General features: G+C 39.1%; 1 protein-coding gene across 2 annotated transcripts in view; it reads left to right on the top strand.

Annotated features, from left to right (window-relative positions):
• The window catches only part of CFAP74 (cilia and flagella associated protein 74), a 3,161,205-nt gene that overhangs the window by 2,747,783 nt on the left and 395,148 nt on the right, over nucleotides 1–18,274 (top strand). For both annotated transcript variants that reach the window (XM_044062943.1, XM_044062944.1), the window contains exon 30: nucleotides 951–1,006. In XM_044062943.1, coding sequence (XP_043918878.1) covers nucleotides 951–1,006 — 56 coding nt within the window. The remainder of the gene's footprint in view (nucleotides 1–950; nucleotides 1,007–18,274) is intronic.

The raw sequence follows: 18,274 nt of genomic DNA, 5'->3' as shown, positions 1-18,274 counted from the left end.
CTACTTGATTTGTGGTGGTAACTTATTCCATAGGCTGGGAATAAATCAATCCCACCAGTGATTCTTGTTTGTTTGTTGGTATAGATTTAGGTCTGTTATACAGGTGTTTATTGAGCCACTGGTGTTGCAAAGATATGTTGTTCTTCTTTCGGCTTTTCCCAGTTAGGGGTTGCCACAGCAGAATTCTGGTCCGCTAATGATTGGCAGTAGATATTTACAGTGCTAAGGTGCCAGCCCGATGCCCAACCTTCAACGAAGGCACGCCCATTCATGCATGTCTTTCGAATGCCACAGTGTTCTTGACTATAATGGAAACTTGATGACCAAATGAGAGAGTATCCACATAAGTACCCAGTCTCTGATGACCGTGTCTGTCTGAAGAGGTGTGTTGCTTTCTCCATATGAGGTAGAGGCAGCTTTTTTACCAAATATACACTTTTTCGCATTTAGCTTAAGACTGTTTTCAGTACACAAGGTATGTGCATGGAGCAGTTTACTATTGGTGGATCAGTGGATAACAGTTTCAAGCTTGCAAGCATCAGCAAACTTGTTCAAGCACACTTTTTGATATTGGCTAGGATGTCTGCAAAATAAATATGAAATAGGAGAGGGTCCAGCTCTGAGCTCGGTCGTGCCTGCTTCTCACAGTTTTATATTGACATACTTTGTTTCTACCTGCTGTTAGTGAGGCAGGACTAAGTCTTTTTATGGCTTTTAGTGCTGTAAAATATATATCATCAAATCCTCATTGAGAAAAGATTTCTGTACTGTGATTTGTAACTATATTTTCTTCGTGGTAATACATATAAGTATTACTATATTTTATAATGTTGTAAAATATTAATGGTGAAAATACGAAAATTGTTAGTTACATATATCATTGATTGGAAAGATGCAAATAAATAGATGTTATTTTTGTAAAGGTATTTAGTTTGCTGTCTCTTTCCCAGGTCAGACAGTAATGAAGAAAATAACACTTCAGAATATTTCCACTGAAATCTTGGAAGTATCCTTTTTGCCAAGGATGTATGTATATGTGTATAGTTTGTTGTTTGTTGCTTATGCATTTTATTTAATTATTTAATATTTATTCATTATTTTGCTTACTTTTCCAGAAAATAAAATAGAAAAGCAGTGTATTAGTCCCCTGTTTTCTTGGAGGGGTTAAACACAACTTTTAGTAATGGAATTGCTGAAATGCATCTGATACAATAAAGCAAGAGGATGGAATTCTTTTGGCTTACTGAAGATGTCTGTGCACTGCAGCTTGTTTCATTAAATATTTAGAACATGACAAATTGGCTTATGTTTAGTGTTCCAGCAAAGCATTAATAATGTTGGGATATCATATTATTTGCTGCGTCGTCTAGTGAAGGTCTTTCCACATACAGTAAAATCATTTTATGTTTTCAATGATTGTGTGGTTTAACAAAAATGGACTAAAGTGTACTTAGTGATCCTTCAAAAAGCAGCATTGTTTCTTCACCCTGCTGCACACTGAAGTGCTTCTCTGGTTGCCATGTCACCCATATACTAATACGTTCAACAATTTCAAGCTCACATCATTAAGCTGAGAAATGATTCTATATAACTACATTAATAAGCTTAGCCTGATCTTCTTAACAAAGATGATCAGCCCACCGACCCAGTCAACAAACATAAAATAAATAAGTAAAAATGTAAAGTTTTATATGTTTTGGATACCCTGACATCATCTATAGCCTAGCCATTATGTTACTTTTTAATATGCCTTGAAGCATTATACATCTTATTAGGACCATATTATGTCTTGTGTTACAAACCTGTAGAAGAAATTTATTCAGAGGCATTTGCTTTTGAGGCCAAAGAGACATTGGCCCTCAAACTCATGTTTCACACCAAGAAAAATCAGTTATCTTTTTATTCTTTCCCCTAAACTGGGTTCTTAGATTCATGTTCCATTACTGAGACTGTGGTGCAGCATAGCAAAGGTACTAAACTCCTAAAATGCTATTGTTTGGCTGGGTCTTTAGATCCAGGTCACATCTACCTCAGTTAGTGGCAATTTAGATGTTAAAAATCCCTTACTGGAAGATCAAGAGCTTTTACTATTAGCAGAAATATAGTTACAGCAGAAACAAGTCATAGCAACATTAAAATTAAACTAATTATAATTTATTTATGAAGAAACAAACCATTCAATTCCATAGTCATTTTATATGTTTATCCCCCACCTCAGCACATGTTCCTGAACCTCTTGATATATGTATGCAGATATTAACTCCCCCTTTCTTTGATAACTACACTATAGCCAGCTAACTGTAGCTTACATGCACTTAGTACCACTGTACCATATTCACCATGTACAGTGTATTTAATAAGATCCTTTACTTAAATCTAGAACTTTGAATAAAAGTCTCAACCATTTTCAAAAATCCAGCTATCCGTTCAGAGCGCAGATGCATGTTTTACAGCTCATCGTTATCCACAATCTGTAAAGTAGCAGTTTCTTTTTCTTTCACCTTATGTCTAATTACTGCCTTAACATAAATGTATGTGCCATTCTACAGATAAAGCCATACATGTTTGAGTGTATTAAAATGTGTTTTATTCTCTTGTGAATGGTTTGTTCTGTGCTTGCTAATATATTCCCTCTATCTGTAAAGAAATGCAGTTCTGTAAAATACATGGATTCACCAGCTTCCTAGACTTCTATGATTTCTCATATTTGGCCACCAATAATGTATAAAAATATTTATATTTCATCCATATCATCATGCTTGAGAAATATTTACTGATTTATAAAATTACATACATTTCCTTTCTAATAATTCTGATGAAATATTCCTTTTATTACTCTTCTAAGTATGTAGGTTAAATATAAACTTAGTGTCAATGTACATGTTGTTGTGTTTTGGCTTTTCCCAGTTAGGGGTCGCCACAGCGGATCTCCGGTCCGCTAATGATTGGCAGTAGAATTTGATGAACGCTGACGTTCAACCTTCAACGAAGGCATGCCCATTTACGCATGTCTTTCTAACGCCCACCCAACCACGGGGAGGACATGCAGACTCCACACAGAAGGCACTCCCCACACTCCAGTCGAGAATTGAACGGGAGAACCTCTTGCTGTGAGGCAACAATGCTACCGCTGCACCACCGTGGATGTTTAGTGTCACTGTACATAGTAGAATAAATCATAAGAGAGTACTCAGTCTTCCTTTTAGATTAGGGCTCAGTTTTATTCCACATAAAATTGTAAAAATGTTCTGTTTCATATGTTTCATATTGTATGCATTGCACATATGTTTATTATTTACACATATCCTAAGACTTGAAAGCAGACTTGATTACATAGAGATTTTAATAAAACATCTCATAACCAGCTCAGAATTTAGTACATTTTATGTTTTCTATTATTTTAGGTAAATGTCTTAAAGACAGTATCATGATTACTAAACTGCATACCTCATCTTAAAATTATCAAGTGTTAATCTAATTCTTAAAACAACCTGACATCATTCATTCCCCACACTATCCTTCATTTGAGTTATGACCTCCAACTCTTTCATTTTAATAAGTATTTTTATCACTATCAGTTTAGTAATTCTGTCTTCTGCGTTTAGAATACTGTCATCTGCATATGTAACATAGCACACGTAAACTCAGCGTGCACATACACTTAACTCTATGAGATAAACAACCATGGCTAATTAAGGTAAAGTTGCTTCCTCCTGAGATGTATTTGCAAAAGTCACACTCGGAAAGCATGCCTCAAATAAGTTATTTTATATCAAAAGTGCTAACAGTTGCAAAAAACTGTGTAAAAAGCACTGATGCCTATGAGACACTGGTTTTAGATTTCATATTGATTGCAAAAAAATGCATACTTTTCAGTAAAACTTAAAATGAATAGTATCTCCATAATCTTAAATAATGAACACATCAGAGTTGTTCAACTTGTTGAGCTTTCCAAAGATGTATCACAAAACACCATGCTGTACTGCAGTTAGGTGATTTTTGTAAATCAATGGAAATATACATATGGGATGCTATTCATAAAGTAATCTGCACCATGAAGTAAATAAGACCTTGTACATGGTCTGCTATGTACACATCCATACACCATATATGTGAATTATGCTTCCCCAGGAGTGTATGTGATTGACAGAGGACCACAAGCATATGAGATGGTCCCAGTGGGGTAACTTATGTGGCTACAGCTGCATACAAATGGATGATGCACTGCTTTTTAGCACAGCAATCCCACTCCCCTGCTGATACTTTGCTCAGTATACAGAGCACAGTAGCATACCAGTGGTAAATTTAAAAATAACTTTACCCCCTCCCCCCACACAGCCTTTTTAATGCATGCTAACACTAACTGTAAACCTGCACCTTAACTTTGAAAAATCCTTTGTGTAACACTACCACCCCAGAAGAAGACACTCACACACACATGACATATAACAGCACACACGTCCAACACCAAATCTGTTCCTTTCCCCTAGTCCTTAGTCTATCCCTAACTCTAACCAGCAAGTGCTCACATGTATACTCCTACCACCTAATGTTGAAATGTTTGGGACATCTAAAATGTTTGGCATTAAAATCCCAATCCCACCCTTACCTTAACTATATACATACTATCTTCTTTCTTTCAACAGCTCCAACACTCATTAATGAGTGCCCTTGATTAATTTTCCAAGCACTTTACTCTGTTGAATAACTGACAGTTTGACAGAATGACGTGAACCAGTTTATGAATTGGAATATAATTTTAGTAATTATTATCCCGCGGTGGTGGTGCTGCAGTAGCGTTGTCGCCTCACAGTAAGACACTGTCCGGTTCGATTCTCAGCTAGAGCGTCTTCTGCGTGGAGACATGCGTGAAAGGGCATACCTTCGTTGAAGGTTGTGCATCAGGGCTGGTAACTCGGCATGTAAAAATCAACTACCAATCATTAGCAGATCGGAGTTCCGCTGTGGCGACCCCTAAAAGACTCAAAAATTTAATAATTAATAATTAACTATTTTTAGTCAGTACTCAAAATGGAATAAATTATGACAAACCTAAACGTTATATGCCAGGTATCAGTGAAAATTTGAAAGTTTTTCATTGAATGGCATCATTTCTGTTCATGTGGTTCACTCATATTTGATGATATTAAATATGAATTAGTTTGATTCATATGTACTGAATGAAACAAATCTGTATATCAGTGGATGTGTTCATGTTATGAACATTATTTCATTATTACATTTTTGTTAACATCCTGTTCATGCATGGATAAAAACCTCTAGTCTTTTTTTCCTGAGACACAGCATATTTTTCATATTTTTCACAATCTTCAATACCTAAAGAATTGTACATCTCACACTGTCTGTATTACTGTGCATACTTAGTAATTCATAGCAGCTTAACAGTTTGCTCCCTCCTGCTGAGGCTATTAACATTAATGTATAGATAATGCTAATATTCATAGCTGTAGAAACAAACTTGTATAGTTCAGAATGTATGCACATTATTTACCCTCTTTCAAATCCTTTTTTACTACTGTCTTATGAATAAATAGATGTGTGTTTATACTTCTGCTGTCAAGTCCGTTAGGTTCATAGATTTGTAAGTACTAGGCAATTGTTCTGCAGACCGTTTCAAGCCTGGACAAAAAACCCTATTCAAAATTTCCCTCTAGCTTCAAGGAGAGTAAGACACGGTAAATCAGGAAGGAATTTGAGGCTGCCCATCCAATAATCAAAGTTTATAATGAATGTGGCAAGGGTGCCATTCTGTTTGGCATGTAGAAGATGTTTGTTCTAGAGGTGAGGGATACACTGGGATATGAATATATCACATGAACATCTTATTCATGTGCTGATGAAGGTTTAGTTCATTTAACTGAGTATTTAATGAATCATTAGTTCTGTGAAGGAGTAGATCAAACAGGGCTAGATCTTTCATGTCATGAAAGGCTAGACATAGATCTCCACAGAACAGTCTGTAAGAGACTTAGTCCAGAGAAAGGCTTGCCAGTGTTTTCTGTTAACTAAGATTTTTGAGACCACTGATCTTTTCACTTGTGAATCTCTGAAGTCTCTCATGTTTTGTGATCTGTTTAGATAAGTACGTGTCAAAAAGTAATTTGTATTCAATGATGGGTCTGATAAAATATGACTGAAGTGGAATTATGACTTCTTTGGATCTAGTAGAGATGCCTTTAGAAATTACATGGGCCAAACATGAGGCTTACTGAACTCCCATGGAGACATGATGGTCAGATGATAAGAAATTATCAACAAGAGTACCCAAATCCCTTACAACAGTGTCTGACTGAGAGAGGTGCATCTGTTATATAGGAAGTGGAACTGTTTTGTTTACCAAAATTAACCATGGTCCTTGCACCAAGGACACACACACACACACACACACACACACACACACACACACACACACACACACACACACACACACACTCAATGCATTATCAAGCAAAATATGAAAAATGTGTTATATTTCTGCACTAACACATTCATTGGTAGCTCATGGAATATACATTTCACACTGAGTCTTTCATAGGGAACATGCACTGATTCATGGCAGCTTGGGGACTGCACCTTGAGCTGTAATACTGTGGCTGTAATTCATGAGATGTTAGCTTTGTTAATATGTAAGTATTTCTCATAGCTTCAGGTACAGACAAAACCTGGTAGGTCAGGATGTGTGCATGTTCCCTTCCTCCTTTTTGTTGGTATAGTTACACTGGTTAAAGGAATGAAAAACTGTTCAAAGTAATGCACTGCCACATACTGAGAGCTACAGTGGCATAAGCCCCCAAAGAAACACATACACACACACACTCACAGTAATGAAATGTAAGTGCAGTTAGGTTTAAAAAGACCCCCTTCATTATTTATTAATCCCATAATGATTCTTTCCAAAGCCTTGCAGATGAGGCTGGTCAGACTTGAGTCTATAATTACCTGGGTCCATTGATTTTGTGCAGAGGGATGACTGTTGATGCCCGCTGTTCATGCAGCACAAAGCCTGCTTGGAGACTGATATTGAATAACCTCTGTAGGGGGTTTGACAGGTCCTGTTTCAGGCTGACCAGTAGGCATCCTGGCATGCTATCCAGTTCCATATAACCAGTGTTCTTGGCCTTGGATAGTGCTTTGAGGATTTGTTCCTGAGAGACTGAGGGGCTGTGAATGCCAGTATATGATCTGGGAATTTGTGTATGTTTGGGGGGGGGGGTGAAATTAGAGCTAAAGTTATCTGCTAGTAGCATGGCTATGTCTACTAGGTCTTAGTATGACATATCGTTTACTATTAGCTCTGTGCAATGCTGAGCATTCTCTCTGAGGTTTCTAACATAGTTAAAGAAGACTTTGTGGTTGTTTTTGTCTTAGAGCCTACTTTCACCTCATTTCTAACTTTGACTGATTTGATCAGGGACCAGAGTTCCCAGTTAAGATTAGCAAGAATGTTTTGGCATCTAGAGATTTACATTTATATTTAAGTGCAATGAGCTTTTTTTTCTTGTATTGTAGGGCCTGTTTATATTTGGATTCTGACACAGGGGATCATTTTTGAATTTGGCACAGGGGATCCTTTATAAATTTGGCATATTTATTTCTGAGGGGGACAGATGCATGTATGCAACTGTTTAGATGTGCATAAAATTTCGCAGCAAAGGATTCCCCTAGTAGTGGGATATTGAGATGGAAGGGGCATTTGAATTTTGCCAGGTCCTCACTCAGTTTTAGTGAATGAGTCTTTGCATAGTCTTTGAATACTGAGGTATTGGAAAATGCTTCAGGCTTCCCTTTTAAGGTGTTACATTGTCTGAGGATTTGTCGCCTCACAGTAAGACGCTGTCCGGTTCGATTCTCAGCTAGAGCATCTTCTGCGTGGAGACATGCATGAATGGGTTACCTTCATTGAAGGTTGTGCATCAGGCCTGACAAGCCGTTAAGTAAAAATCAACTGCCAATCATTAGCAGACCGGAGTACCGCTGTGGCGACCCCTAACTGGGAAAAGCCGAAAGACACAAACAAATTGTCTGAGGATTCCCATTTCAACTAAGCTGGCTTCTCAGACAGCAAGAAAGTGTAAATCCATGGTTTCAGATTTTTGCTAATGTGAGCTTCAGGGGGCGTGGCACCACTTGAGTATGAGTTGATTTACTGGCGAGCTATTTGTTGAAAAGTAACAATGTAAGTCAACAAGTAACTATTTTGAATGCTAGGAATTTCTGGAGTAGATTATATAGGGAAAGTTAAGGTTGTAAGTGACTGCATCTATATAGGGCACAGTTAAATGAGGCTCTCCAATGAGCAGTCTCACAAATGCAATCAACTTCTAACAGCACAGAAATACAAAAAAATACAAACAAGTCCATTAGCCAGCAGCAAAACACACAATTCAAGGTTCTTCTAGCAAGCAGAGGTCTAGATATAGCGTAGTTCCTCTTCTACTGTCACTAGTGATTAAAGAAAGGAATTCTGACTGATATCACAACAAATGCAAAAATAATTGCAGAGCTATTTGAGTAACTCAGTATGAAATGCAAAAGTAGGTAAACTTGGTCTTTCTAGGCTTGTAGAAAGTCATATCTGGTGTAGAACAGTCTCAGTCAATAGAGTGGCTTCTTAGCGTTTCAGAGCTCTGAGCGAATGAGCACGAGGCCACTCATAAGCTAGCAGCTTGTAATAGGGCAGAAATACAGAAATAATTATTTTGAAGCTAGAAGTTTGCTTATTTCTGTTTGTATCATAGGGGACAGGAAGTATGAAGGGAAGACACACATTCTTTTGCTATTTTAAAATGCAGCCTCTGGATTTTACAACTTTGAGCATATCTGGTAGGCTGGAGGCATGAACAAGACTGGACTGATTAAACTTATTAGCTTCTACTGGTTATGTGCTGTACTGAGAAAGAACACTTGAGAATCACAGGATCATAGGCTTCTTGCAAATACCCATCATCACGCTGTACCCTCCTTCTCAGGAATGGCAAAGCAGGTCATTCCCAGAGTAAATTTATCCCATCCAATCATCTATGTTTAATTTTAATGATGGTAGAGTGTCAGTTTGTTTAACTTGCAGGAGAAGACAGCACCAGCGGTGAGGTGGGCATTGGGTACGAAATGTATTTCTCCAGCCTGTTTTATTTATATGCTGATGGAGATTTAAATCCCTGATTAGGGTATTAGAGGAGCTGTTTAATTTATAAATATATAGGAAATTAAGGAGGATGGTGCCCCTACAGTATGGAATGTAAGGCATAGATTATCCCACGAGAGCCTATAAGAAGCTAAGTAAAGGGGTAAGTAGCACTTCAAACCCTTTGTGGCAACACAGAGACTTTAGGCCAACAACCTTCTTGGTTTGGAACCTCCAGTTTCATATATCTAGAAAGGTGCATCCTAATGAGGGTGTTGTACTTCGTAATTGGTCTAATTAAGGATGCATACAGAGCTATGATAACCTGGAGGATATGCCTAGTTGTACCACATAGAAGGATTTTTTGACTACTGTTGTTACATGATGGTGGAAGGAGAGTGAATTACTGACCCAGGCTCTAACATCCCTTACTACATTATCATTTTGGAGTGGGGTGCAGGCTATACTGTGTATTGTTGGAGAGTATCTGTTTACCAGATATGAAAATCCTATACAATTTCATGATTCATTTTAGTCCTTTTTCCATATACCATTTGTTTATGGGAGGTAATTCTTGCTCTGATGTATAGGTGTGGGAGGAAGATTTGACAATAATGCCCAGTTTACAGTTATGTACAAACCGAGATAACCAAAGGTCCTGATGCCCAGTCTGGAGATGGTAGAAGTAGATGCTTAAAAGGATTGGTCTAGTACTTGGCCCTAGGGTAGGGTTCCAAGGAGGTGCCTGTCACTTTAAGTTTGTGGGTTCTGACTTACAGCCAGTTGAAGGTACTTTTATGGCAGGTAGCTTAGTAACAATGATAGAATGGGTATAGGGTCAGATGCTTAGGCCAGATCCAAATAAGCTGTTTGAACAGAATATCTACAGCAGTGTGACCTTGTCAAAGAAGTTAACTAACTTGAACAGGCAGGCTTTTCCATTGAGAAAGGCAAACAAACATGGGTCTTGGTAATAAGCTTTTTGATATCATAGTTTATGAGGTCAGATATGATGCATTCCATGACTTTGCAAATCAGTCTAATCAGGTAAATGGGTATATAGTTTCCTGGGTCCATGGTAGGACCACCCTTCTGTGGGATTCATTAATGCCTACACTAAGTGTACACTGTTTTGAGTGAATAGACAACACAATCATAACGCACACCTTCTTCCTCCTAATTTTAGTTTTCCTACTGATTTTCCTGCAGCCTCAAATATTGAGGGAGATTCATAAAGATTACCTCAAAGTGCAGACTACATGGATACTTAGTGTAATCTTTCTGAGTGACTAGAAAGCCCACAAAATGTGGTAGGGATGTTCTTGAATAGAGATTGTGTATACTTAGTGTAGGTGTTAACAGTGGCGGCTGGTAACTTCAAATCAAGGGGGGCGGGCTGCAGGAGACAGCTAAATGGGTGGGGCCAATGGGAAGGAGTGTAGCCAACTAAAAAGGGGTGGGGCTGTGGTGCAGTGGAATCAATGCTGGATATGCTTACTAATTTACATGAAATAAATGCTGTCACTATGGCACATGCTGAATACTCTATTCAGCACACATTGTTACATGTATATACAGGTTGGTTTGAAGACTTAACTCTGCGGTATGCTGCAAACAGTACTTTGTACTCTGTTTCTCCACCTGATGAGAAGCTGTGGTCTGGTCTGGAACACATCAGGTCATACTGGATTTCTCCCCCCCCCCCTTTTTTTCATGGAGGCTCAAAAGGGACAGTTTAAAGTTTCCCAAGCAAACACTATTCACGTGACCCCACCTGGTTCTAAATAAGTGCTTGTAGTCTTTTCTTTTGGCTGTTCCCATTAGGGGTTGCCACAGCGGATCATCTGTTTCCATTTCTTCCTGTCCTCTGCATCTTGCTCTGTCACACCAACCACCTGCATGGTCTCTCTCTCACCACATCCATAAACCTTATCTGAGGCCTTCATCTTTTCTTCTTCCCTGGCAGCTCCACCCTTAGCATCCTTTTCCCAAGATACCTAACATCCCTCCTCAGCACATGCCCAAATCAACACAATCTCGCCTTTGGGCATGCCTTCCCCTCTTCTCCTTCGGCCAGCAGTAGCCCAATTTCTGCAAGCACTCTATTGGGTAACAGTACTGGTGGCGGTCATTGTTAACCCGGGCCTCGACCAATCCGATATGGAAATCTGTATTGTTGTCCGCATATGTCATTTGGCAGAGGTTACACTGGATGCCCTTCCTGACGTAACCCTCCCCATTTATCCGGGCTTGGGACCAGCATGAAGAAATGCACTGGCTTGTGCATCCCCAGTGGCTGGATTACATAAGTGCTTGTAGTATAGTACCAAATAAGAGCCTCTATTGTGTTCCTCTAGGTATTTCTCAGGTTTGTTACTTATAAAGTCCATTTGTCTGTCTTTATGTTATGCAAACAAATCAATAACTCTTTGGTTGAAGTTAGTTATACTCCACATTAGCTCCTTTCCTATGGAAATCATAGCAAATGCATTCATTTTTTCTTGCCTCATTGTACTACGAAGAAACGTTTTAATTCTTTTCATTGTTGAGAAACACCTTTCTGCCTCAGCAGTTGACATTGGTGTGGTGACTATAATTAACAACACATTGCAAATCTGTGAAAACACACTGGTTAATGAGATGTTCACCAAGTATTTTAACATCTTGACTGCACTGCCAGTTGCTGCAAAGTCTTCACGTTGATACACCACTCCAAGTTCTGTTCTGTGTTGTCTCCTCAACAGGAATGGATAGTTGTCTATTGTTGCTGTGAATAGATTTTCTGGAAACTCTCTTATGTATGTTGAAAACGTTTCAGGCAGAAGTAATTGAGAAGCTTGAAGATGGCCAGTTTGTTGAAATCATGATGTTGCCTGGAACTTTATGACATCACATACTTCCTTTGCAGCAATTGACAATGTCTCATGCAGTGGTTGGGAAGCTGATGGCCCTCGTCTACGTCTTGACAGGATGTTCTCTCTCTGTAGATACTGTTCTGCAATACCGTCGATATCTGATCTGACACTGTTAACTTCATTCAAAAATGTATGCACATCCTTTTCAACAGCAGTTGCATCTGTGGTACGACACTGAAGTTGCCTAAAGAATGTCAACATGGGGCATTATACGATGGAAAACAGCAAGCCAAAATTTAAATTCATCATCTTCAACTGTTCGCAGTAGCCCATTTGCTTCCTGTACAGTTGCTGCAGCAGATGTAGGACACTTGTACAAATAAAGCACTCCGACAGCGACTCCAAGTTCTTGTACACTGCATTTACAGTACGGATGTTAAAATTCCACCGTGTTTCTGACACTCTTGGCATGCTTCGTGATACTATACTATCCATAGCAGCTTGTCTTTGAACTGAACAAGTGAAAAAGGCTGGAATTCCACCAAGTGTTAAAAAAATGTCCTTGCTTCGGTATTCTGTTGTGTGGCTCTTTGCATTACCAGATTAAGTTGGTGGGCATAGCAGTGTACATAGTAGGCATATTTAAACTCCTCTCTTATGATGGCCTGGACCCCATGCGGAACACCACTCATAACAGATGCTGGTCTCCCACTGCTTCCTTCAACTGTTGTCCTATTACACCAGCAATATGCTCTGCTGTCTGTCCAGGTGGTGTAAAGTATCCCCAGAAATGTTCGAACACATGTCCTTTGACAATGTAACGGAACACAACAGCAATTTGCCATAGCCCAGCAACATCAGTGGTTTCATCTGCAATTACTGCTACAACGTTTGCAGTACAAATCTCCTTTTTTATTTCTTCTCTGCATATTGTTAGCATGCAGTCCAGGAGTTCATTTTGAATGTTTTTTGATGTTCCTTTAAAAACATTGAAGTTCTTAAGTGTTCAGCCAACTTCTGATCAATCTTGCAGGTGAAATTTATCAGTCTCCGGAATATTCCTGCACTCAGTGACTCTTCAGACTCATCATGGCTTCTTAAAGCAACTTCTTCTTCAGCACACAGCTTGATGCAGTCTATTATAAGTGATAGAACATGACAGTTTTCTTCCACTTTCTTGTGTCTTTCCTCTGATAACTGATGGCCACTGCTTAACTGAGACCTGATATCCACAGTTCCCAACACTGCTAGACTCATTTGGTTGTCAAAATGTTTAGCAGGCTGTTCTTGCTTTCTGGACTTTTCTTCCACTCTCTTCAGGTCATTCATACCCTTTGATGTCCAGGCATCCTCTCCACCGAACAACAAACATGGGAAGAAGTACAAGCTGTTTGTTTCCTCACAACCACAGATCCAGGTGTGTTTGTCGGATACTGACTTGCTGAAGCTGTGTGTGTATGTTCTTGACCTACTTTTACCTGGAGACTCCATCTTCAGATCAGGTGTGAGTCTTCCAGTCCTCTTGATTCTTAACTTTTCATCCAAAGTCAGGTCTCTAAAATTAATAGATTTCAGATAGAACACTGTAACACTCTGCTCACTCATTCTGGTTATCGTAGTTGTTACTCTGAAATGAAGATATTGCAGAAATTATTTAAGTGCCACTGTTTGTATACATTTTAAAGTACAGCTTCAGAAACAGCACTCATTTCATTTACAGTCTCCCACAGTTATGACCTACCAACTGTCTGGCTTGGCCCTGCCAGGATTTAAAAGACTATATTAATGCATTTGTGATAAAACAGGGGCAGTCATTTCATTGCCCACCACTACAGTTTCTGCTTTGATCCTTCCAGCATCAAAATACATCTGTTGCACAGAGACAATAGTCACAGCCTGTATGCATATTGCTTACTCCCTCAGATGCATTAGTTTTGCAAAGCCAGAATTATAACAGTAAAATGCCAGTTATTTCATTCTCACGCTGACATGATAGTCCCCCATTCCAATAGTCTACCAAAAGTACCTGGCTTGAACCTCTGAAATCAGAAAGCAAAACAGTAATGTAACTGCATCTTTTGCATAAACATTATCCAGAGGTCAGCACTTGTACTCAATCCATCTCACTCCATCCAACTGCACAGCAGTGTTAACAGTTAGTAGTAGGGCCAATCATTTCACTTCATTTCCAAGCAGCCCCCCACCCCCACCCCACCCCCACTTAGTTCGGCAAAGCCAGAATTACACCAAAGCTACAGTGCCAAACATTTCATCCACAAACAGCCATCATATCAATTGCCAACATAAAATATCTGCTGACCCTACCTGGATTAAAATGAAAATATTAATGGCTGCATTAATTTAGACTTTTGCACAGAAACGGCAGTTACCGGCTTGCACAACAGCCAACATCACCTAGATAAACAGTTATCTTGCAAAGCCATAATTTAGACAATAAACAAGGCCAGTCACCTCAGTGAATTCACAAACACCCCCCCATTACCTGTGTAAAGTAGCTGCTTTTTACCTGTCAGGATTAAAGTACAAATAATAGTAACAGCAACGTTGCATACTTACAAGCTGTGACTAATGCTTCTGTCAACAAAATGAGTGTGCCAGTCAAGTACACATTTCATTTTATGTATTTTACTTTTATTTACCTGAGTTTCTACAATGCAACACCGTTTTATAAAACAAAAATCCCTTGTCAACAATGTCCAGGAAGAAAAGCTCAACATATTAGAAACAATTTTAAATAAACATTCAGTATAGAAAATGAACAGCTACGAACATACATGAACTACTCATAAGGTTGCTAATTATTGTACATTCATTTTAAAGTACAGACATTATAGTTTTCCAAAGTTAGACTTAACAGTAAGTTGTTGTTGTTTGTCTTTCGGCTTTTTCCTGGTAAGGGTTTTCCTGGTAAGAGGTCGCCACAGCGGAACTCCTGTCCACTAATGATTGGCAGTAGATTTTTACGAAATGCCGAGGTGCCAGCTCGACACCCAACCTTCAATAAAGGCATGCCCATTTACGCACACATGTCTTTTGAATGCTACCCAACCGCGGGGAGGACATGCAGACTCCACACAGAAGTCACTCCCAAGCCACGCCGAGAATCAAACGGGAGAACCTCTTGTAAGTATCAGGGCCATTTGTTCCAGTCAAATACAGCCCCAACTACAGTATACGACTTGATCTTGTCAGGTTAAAGGCACAAAAAAGACACTATCATGAAGGTGAGTATACCCCCCCCCCATATAAACCATAATCAGATTTCAGAACTTGTGGTCAATCTTACTTCAGTGAGATCTACATTACTCTTGCAAAGCAAGACAGAAATGCAGCTATTCACACATAGGTTTTGGCCCCAGTCCAACTCACTGCCTACCCAGAGAAACTGCTGTCAGTCTACAATGTTTAAGTAAAATAAATCTCCATGGTTATATTATTGGATTTCTTTCACATCACAATAACCAAAAACTTGCACGTGATCTTACTTCATTTGGTGATGACAGTGTATGTGTGTGTGTGTGTGGGGGGGGGGGGGGGGTAGTGCAGACATGTAGTTTTTAATGCTGTTGATTTATGTGGATGTAAACTGCAGGCTATTATTTCAGAGACCTATTTCTGGCACACAAATGATACAAAATGCCCCGACAGATATCCAAAATACCATCACACTGTAACCATCGTCATAGCCAAACATTCTCAAATGCAGTAATTTCCTTATTTCTATGCACAAAATATTTTAAGCAATTATGTAATTTTCCAGAAAAGGACAACGCTTATGGAGCAGGACCAAAAAGCTTAAGCAAATCTAACTTAGAGTACCAGTCCCAGACCAGTAAACCTAACAAATGATATTCCAGGCATTCCATTTTACATGTACTGAGTCTGATTCTGAAGTACAACTGATACTGATTTAACAATACAATGTATGTGTATGGTACGCTGCCTGCTTATTTATTTTTCGATTATTGTAATGTAAGCCCAAGCATTCTACCTTAGCTAAAAATGTTAATCTTATGTTTTTTCATTTTCTTATAAGTTTAGATGCTCACAAACAATACTACCAAAAAAATGAAACTGCAGTGGTTGTGCTAATGACACCCCCCCCCCAAAATACTATTACACTCAATCAGATCTCTTGTTCTGGTAAAAATGTTAAGAGTACAACAAATAAGAAAAATATAAACGCTGTTTTATTACTAATAATATACATTTATTTCTTTTAAATAAATATACACACGCACGCGTGCACACACACACACACACACACACACACACACACACACACACACTAATCCTGCTCTTTATGGTCTTAAACTCTTTCAGGCCCTTTATTAAGAAGCATATCAACAGCTGTTATAGATAAATGTGTGTCACTACTGACTACTTGCTGCTGCTATCTAGGAAGGTGTAGTAAATATGATCACAACAAAGTACACTAAAAGAAACCTATAGAACATTAATACTCAGTGCAGGTGTGTACCCTGCCCTGTCATAAAACTATAAAAATCAGTCATGTCTTCCTGCTGGGACTAGCAAGGTATTCATCTTCTTAGGCATTCTGTCTCCAACTTTGTTCAAGAGTGTGAAATAATTTTATGACTTAAAAAGCCATTTAGTTTGGTCTGCTATTTTGGAGTGGGAAAAGAATACACAGCCTTCAGATCTTCCAGCATCAAATAAGGGTAGTAGTTGCCTATTCTGCTCTTAACACTGTGTATAATCTCATATTTCTTGTATACTCTGCATCCTTTCTGTAAAAGTTGGTGCCATCTGAAGTGGGTCTTGCCTGAAAAAGGCTCAAATGAATGTTTATCTAAATAACCTCAGTATTGTTTTGGCAGATGTAGCCTGACGCTAGCATGATTCACTGGGTGTATTAAAGCATTGCAGTATATACTTAATTATTATCAGTGTCCTCTTTATTCTTCCCTGTCTTCCTGTTAAGAGTTATATCTTAAGTACTTTGGCTTTATCTTTCCTTAGGTAGAAATTATGTTAAGAAAATATAAGTAAATGATATATTTTCCTGATTTGGGGGGTTTCCCCTAATTCTGTTTGCTCTCTCCCTAATTCTGGACATAAAAGTTAAATGTTTTAATTGTGGTACTTTTCAGTTACATTTAAATGGAGTGGTGGCTCATGCTATTGGGCTGCAGCCCCCCCCCCCCCATCTGCAAAACAAAAAAGAAAAGAAAAAATAAAATAAAAAAAAACGCGAGTCACAACATTTCCCAATATCCGGACTGCTGGTGAACCAGTCTAGAGCATGCGCACAGAATCCAGACTATCTCACCAGCAGTCCGGATTAGGAAGACAGCATTCATCAGCAATATCCCAGAAGTCTATGCAGTTACAACTGCATAGACTGGAAGGGGATAGGTCTGCAACATCTATCACCCAACTTGCTGTCGTGGGGAAGGACATGTTCTCAGCTTTTGGACATTAGGGGAAGGACTTGCTTCATTTCTTGGAACTGCAAGAAGGAATATTTGGGCTTCATTATGGAACTGGACTTGCTCTCGTTGGAAATTAATATTTGGGCTTCATTTTATGGACTTTAAGGTATGGAACTGTATTTGGGCTAAGAGGGTATGAAGGTATGGAACTGTATTTGGGCTCAGAGGGTGTGAAGGTATGAAGGGTGGGAGGTTGGCATAATGGTTAAGGTGTTTACCTTACATACACAAGGTACAGGGTTTGATTCTCACATGGGGTACCTGGTTATGCTTAAAATGACCCACAAGGGCAGTTAGCCTAGTACTAATCTATGAACTGTTTTTGGGCTCAAAGGGTGTGAAGGTATGGAGCTGTATTTGGGCTCAGAGGGTGTGTGCGTATGTGTGTGTGTGTGTGTGTGTGTGTGTGTGTGTGTGTGTGTAATGCCCAAGTTGCTATATGGTGGTGGGTAGAGAATACCACAGGCTTGAACTCTGTACCTTGGGCCCAGGTGGCAAGAGCCTGAATTCCCTACCCACCACCATTTGCAAAAAATTTGCAGATTTTTGCCTCATACTTTTTCTGTCCTGTTCCTCATAAAATCTGTGGTTTCTGTATTTTTGTGTCTTTATACAGTCAGTGGTGCAGTGGTAGCAATATTGCCTGACAGCTACAGTTACTCTGGTTTGATTTTTGGCTGGGGTGCCTTCTGTGTGGAGTCTGCATGTCTTCCCTGTGTTTGTGTGGGTTTCCTCTGGGTCCTCTGATCTTACAAAGATGTGTGTCTGGATCGTTTCTCCCTGGGCCTCTGCTGAAA

This window comes from Protopterus annectens, chromosome 2.part1 (assembly GCF_019279795.1).
Source record: "Protopterus annectens isolate FY-2018-M chromosome 2.part1, PAN1.0, whole genome shotgun sequence".
Taxonomy (NCBI): domain Eukaryota; kingdom Metazoa; phylum Chordata; order Ceratodontiformes; family Protopteridae; genus Protopterus; species Protopterus annectens.
The sequence above is the reverse complement of the archived record's forward strand: the minus strand, read 5'-3'. Positions and strand labels throughout refer to the sequence as shown.